This window comes from Muntiacus reevesi, chromosome 1, assembly GCF_963930625.1.
Source record: "Muntiacus reevesi chromosome 1, mMunRee1.1, whole genome shotgun sequence".
NCBI classification, from domain to species: domain Eukaryota; kingdom Metazoa; phylum Chordata; class Mammalia; order Artiodactyla; family Cervidae; genus Muntiacus; species Muntiacus reevesi.
Genome location: NC_089249.1, coordinates 198,887,023 through 198,893,022, shown reverse-complemented (window position 1 = coordinate 198,893,022; position 6,000 = coordinate 198,887,023). Strand labels below are relative to the sequence as shown.

Below are 6,000 nucleotides of genomic sequence, written 5' to 3'. Positions count from 1 at the left end.
TCTTTTCCCTTGAAATTTCTATTCCAATAAGTGGAGGGAATAAACAAAGAAACAAATAAATAATTTCAAACAATTGTGTTGTGGGGGGAAAAAAAGAACTTCCCTGGCAGTCCAGTGGTTAATTAAGACTCTGTGCTTCCAATTCAGGGGCCATGGGTTCAATCCCTAGTGGGCTAACTAAGATCCCACATGCCATGTGACATGGTCACACACACACACACACAAAACCCACTGTTTAAAATCACCTGTATTTTGGGAACTTACCTTGTGGTCCATTAGTTAAGAAACTGCCTTGCAATGAGTGGATATGAATTTGATCCCTGGCCAGGAAACTAAGATCCCACATTCCACACACTCAAAACTTTAAAAACAAAATGCATCAGTCTTAAACATAGAATTAGCATATCATTCAGCAATGCCACTCCCAGGTATACACTCAAGTTCACTGAAAACGGATTCAAATAAATCCATGTACACCCACAACAGACAAAATGTAGAAATACTTTTGTTTATCTACTGGTGGATGAATAAACAACAACAACAAAAAAAGGCACATGCACACAAACAATGAAATATATAATTCAGCCAAAAAGAGGAATGAAGCACTGACACACACCACGATGCAGATGATCCTGGAAAAATGATGCTCAGTAAGAGAAGCCGGATACAGAAGATGGCATAGTAGATTATCCCATTGATATGAAATATCCTGAGCAGGCAAATCCACAGAGACGGAGAGTGGATTAGTGGTTGCCAGGGGCTGCAAAGGAGGACTTAAAGGACTGTTTAATGGGTATGGGATTTAGGGTGATGAAAAGTTCTGGAACCAGATAGTGGTTATGGTGACACAACACCATTAATGTACTTAATGTCACTGAACCATACACTTTCAAATGGCTAAAGTGGTAAATTTTATGTGATGCATACTTTGTACTTGCATGCATGTGCACAGTCATGTCCTAACTTTGTGACCTGATGGACTGCAGCCTGCCAGGCTCCTCTGTCTATGGAACTTTCCAGACAAGAATACTGGAGTGGGTTGCCATGCCCTTTTCCAGGGGGTCTTCCTGAGCCAAGGATCAAACCAGTGTTTTCTACATCTCCTGTGTTTGCACGTGGACCCTTTACTGCTGAGCCACCTGGGAAGCTGACGTGTATTTTACCACAGTGATAAATAAATAAATATACTGAAAAACAAATCAGATTAGGTAACGGGATGAAGGATGATGGAGTAAGAGGTAAAGGTGAGGGATCATCAGGGAAGGCCTCTCTGAGCTGACACCTGAATAATGCAAACATCTGGGAGAAGGGCATTCCTGGCAGAGGGAACAGTTTGTGCAAAGGCCCTGTGGTGGGAATGAGCATGATGTGTTCATAGAACAAGTGAAAAACCACCACAGTGATTAAGAGGCACAGGCGAGAACAACAGGTATCTAACCCTGCTTGGGGTTATGTATTAAGTTTCTTGTGGCTGCCGTAACAAAGTACCATACTAAGAGGCTCAAAATATAGAAAAATAGTTTGTTTGTTTCTTTTATCGTGCTGCATGGCATGTGCAATCTTAGTTCCCTGACCAGGGATTGAACCCAAGTCCCCTGCAATGGAAGCATGGAGTCTTAACCAGACTGCCAGGGGAGTCCCAGAAATTTTTTTCTCTCCCAGTTTTGGAGGCCAGAAGTCTGAATATAGTGGCAAGGTTGGCCCCTTCTGGGGTCTGTGAGGAGAATCCACTGGGTGCTCCCCCAGCTTCTAGAGGCCGCCAGCCATCCTTCATGCCCCCTGGCTTGTATATGCCTCACCCTGATTTATGCCTCCATCTCACATGGTGTCCCCCCCTTCTTCTCTTCTCTCATGAAGTTACTTGTCGTGGGATTTAGGGCTCATCATTAATCCAGGATGATCTCATCTGGAGATCTTTAACTTAATTCCACCTGCAAAGACCCCTTTTTTTCCCAAATAAGGTTACATTCGCAAGTTACAGGGGCTAAAACATGGAGGTATCTTTTACCGGGGGGCGGAAGGCACCACTCAACCTGCTACCAGTCTAAACATAAAATCAGTAACAGCAGGAAACACGCACAGAATTCTCATGCTGTGGTATGTGCCAAGCACCCAGTCCGGATCACCTCATTAAATGCTGAAACGCCAGAGGCCTAACGTTTCCTTTTCGCAGATGAGGAAACCGAGGCCCAACAGGTACGATCACTTACCCAATCGAGTTCCCCAGCTCTTGGCTGAGCCAGTGTTCAAACCGATTATGGTCTGATTTCAGAGAGTGCGCGCTTAACTCTATTCCACCGTCTTTCAGGGCGGGGCTACCGCACGCACATCCGCAGGGGGCGCCTTTCCCTCGGTGGCCCCGAGCGCGTGTGTCTAAGAATCCTGCCTCCCCAGCACCCAGCCTGGTCTTCGGCACATGGGTCATAGAAAGTGGCCAGCTGAGAGACCCACGAAGTGGGTACAGGAGGTTATTATTCCTTCTCTCATATTCCGAGGAATGAGGCCATCTCTGCCATTTATTTATTTATTTGTTCCTTGTTTTTGTTTTTAAATCTGTGATGCGCCATCAGGAATCATTTCCGCTTCGGCCCCCAGTGAGGCTCTTAGCACTGCTCCCCTCTCAGCCAATGGAGAGCACCGATTCTGCCAGGGGGCTGTGCTTTTTGGTCAGCCCTGCCCCCACCCACCCACCCTGCACACAAAAGCAGCATAATTGACTGTCTTAAAGGAAGCCGAGCCTCTGCCAGCTACGAGCTGGCGAGAAGGAAATACCTCGGGAGGCACAAGCTGAGACAACGATGACCCAAGACGCAGCCGCGGCCGAGCAAGGGGGAGTCGACCGCTAACTGCAAGCCTTCCCCGCCCGCCGCCCCACCATCCCTGGACAAAAAGCGCCCTTCTGCGCCCGCCGCGTTGCTCTGGGTGACCTTCCTTGGATGCAGAGTTCGCCCTGAACGCATCTTCTTCGGATGCTCTGAAGGCCCGGGGACCGCGCTCTGCAGGCGCCCGGGGCTCGTCTTTGTTTGCGCTCACCCGGGAGAGGCCGCGGAGGTAGCCGGTACTCGCACGGAGGTGAGTCCACTTTCTCCCCGCCCTGTTGAGGAAGATCGTCCCCCATGTTTCTGGGGATGCAAACCCTGCTTCTGGCAGATGGGCGGGTGGGAGCAGAGAGCCGGGGTACTTGTCGATTCTTGGAATGGCAACACCTCCATTTTTTCCCCACGCGGAGAAAACCATCCGCCGCGCGCGCGCACACACACACATACACACCCACAAGGTTGACCCCGCGTGCCCACCGTTCACCTGGAAGGCAGAGGATTGCACCATTTCCAGGCTGTGTTGGGAGATTAGGCGGCTCAAACCCTCAGCCCCTCTCTGGGACGCTTCCTGCGAGACCAAAATGTACAAGTCTCAACTCTGTGTGTTTCCTATTTATAACGCCGTGAGCGGATTTGGGGAAAGGATTTGACAGAAGTGCACCATAAAGGCTTGCCTATGGGGTGGGGAGGAAGGGAGATGGTTACAGACAAGAGATGCCTCCTCCTGTGTCTGAACTTGTATGCGAGGGGCTGATAATTCAGCACCACGGCAGAAAGGACCGCTTCTCAGCTTCCTCTCGCTGCCGCCTTATTCGATGGTCCTTGAATGTGAAGTGGGGACCAGAGGGCGGGAGTGTCCAGGGCCCAGCGGGACCCACCCATATCCCGGCACTTGGAGGATGGTGGGGCAGACATGTGAGGCTCCAGGCTCGGCTGTGGGTGGGGAAGGGGGGTGGCCCTTTTCGGGGGGCTGAGGCCACACTCAGCTCCGGAGAAGGAAGACAGACGCAAAGACCACTCCCTTCATAAAGAAAATGAATTTCTACTGACGGGAACTTTCCCTTGCGGTAGGTTCTGGGCGGCGGTTGCCCATAGCATCAGGACGAGATCTCTCTTCTCCCCCCGCCCGCTTCCGGACTGCGTCTTACTGTCCCTCCTCCATGAATGAGTGACGACATCCAGGGCAGTGACAAAATCGAGTGAGAAACTCTCACTGAACGGGGGAGGGTCACATTTCAGACACCCCCTCTCTCCTACCTGGGCCTCACCCTGACCCCTCTGAGTCCTCCCTCTGAGCCCCAATCCCAAAGGCAGACCCACCATCCACAGGAGTTTCCGTCCAGCGAGGGGCTTTGGAAGACACACCCAAATGGAGAACCACCCACCAGCTTGAGAGGGGCCGCTGCGGCGTGGGGGAGGGGGGAGGGCTGGAGGCGGGACCTTAGGTGCTGTCAAGTGAAGATGACAACTTAATCTCAGCTCTATGGACGTTTGGGGCCAAATCATTTTTTATTAAGGGGGACCATCCTGGACACTGTAAGGCATTGAGCAGCATCACTGTTCTCCACCCACTTGATGTCTGTAGCGCCCCACCCCCACCCCATGTGACAACTAAAAACATGGCTCCAAAGATTACCAAGTGACTGGTGAGGGGGGAGGTAGCATCACCCCCAACTGAGAACCACTGGCTTAAAAGCACAGAACCTGAGCTATTCGTTAAGTCATAAGATCTTGGGTGTAATTCCAAAAGGGATGTTAGAGGTTATTTCTGGATCAAGTCTTTCATTGACAGACAGGGAAACTGAGGCAGGGGACGTCTGTTCAGGCCCCAAGTTCAGTCTCACTCAGCAGTTCTGACCACATTCCCAGACAGCCCAGCACTTAAGCCACCATCTAGAGCGCTAACCCCACCCCGTGCCCCCAACTGGTTCCTCACAACCGTTAAAAACAAAACTGGCATTTTGCAGTTAGTGAGAAATTATGATCCTGATTTCCAACCTCAGGCACTTTCTCACTGTATTTTTTCGTCCTAGGGTCAGGTTGTCAGGACTTGCTTCTTCTTGGGGGCATGGGAGTAGCAGATAGAGGAGCAGGGGAGGTGGGCCAGAGCAGATAGAGGTGGTTTAGAGTTAACCAGGTCCTGTCTGAATGTCAATCCTGGCAAGGAAACTTAATTATATCAGTCATTAGCACTTTAGTATAAATGACTTTAATTGCATTTGTGGCTTCCTAGTTGAAGTCCAAGGTAAGGGAGGGCAGGTGAACCATGGGGAGGGTGGATTTCAGAGCTTCATTGGGAGGTAGCTTATAACTGGAGGCTCAGCCCCTCTTTTGGGTTCAAATTCCCGACCCACTCACATGGATTTTCAGCTTTTCTGTGTCTCTGTTTTCTCACCTGTGACATGGAGGAGCCTCATGGGTTCAGGCAGTGATTCAGTAAGATGAAAGACACAAGTGCTCTTTGCGGATGGATCTCTGAAGTTCTGTGCATGGGTGGGATGCAACAATGACGATTAGGATGATTGTCTCGTAAACCCTCCGTCCATGGCTCTCCTTCAGGATTCACCCTAACTTCAAGTCGGCACCTCTTCCCAGCTCTCATGGGGACCACTGAAGCCACACTCCGGATGGAGAACGTGGACGTGAAGGAAGAATGGCAGGACGAAGCTCTGCCCAGGTACGGCTCCCCCACCTGCATGTCAGCCGTGGAGGGAGTGGCCCGGCCCGACACTTCTCCCAGGTGTGGTGCAGACACCCCAGTTGACCTGGCCAAGTTCATAATTGGTATTTGCTGACTTAAGATGGATTTCCCACCTCTCCCTGCCCACCTCTGCAAAAGTACTAAAATAGCTCCCATTCCCACACTCTTGTAAGAATTGTAAACATTCTTCTATGAAGAAAGCTATCTTATGGACTATTGGGCTTCCCTGGTGGCTCAGATAGTAAAGAATCTGCCTGCAGTGCAGGAGACCCAGGTTCGATTCCTGGATCAGGAAGATCTCCTGGAGTAGGAAATGGCTACCCACTCCAGTATTCTTGTCTGGAGAATTCCATGGACTGAGGAGCCTGGTGGGCTACAGTCCATGGGGTCGCAAAGAGGTGGACATGATTGAGCAACTGACACTTTCATGGGCTGTTACAATCTTCTTACCTGGGTTCCCAAGAATCCAGATAATAATGT

The 6,000-nt window shown here is 50.4% G+C and overlaps 1 protein-coding gene across 1 annotated transcript in view; it reads left to right on the top strand.

Annotated features, from left to right (window-relative positions):
- The first annotated feature begins 2,739 nt into the window (after positions 1–2,739).
- Positions 2,740–6,000, top strand: part of ATCAY (ATCAY kinesin light chain interacting caytaxin) — a 38,291-nt gene continuing 35,030 nt past the window's right edge. The window contains exons 1-2 of the mRNA XM_065933774.1: positions 2,740–3,072; positions 5,379–5,496. Coding sequence (XP_065789846.1) covers positions 5,420–5,496 — 77 coding nt within the window. The 5' untranslated portion in view covers positions 2,740–3,072; positions 5,379–5,419. The remainder of the gene's footprint in view (positions 3,073–5,378; positions 5,497–6,000) is intronic.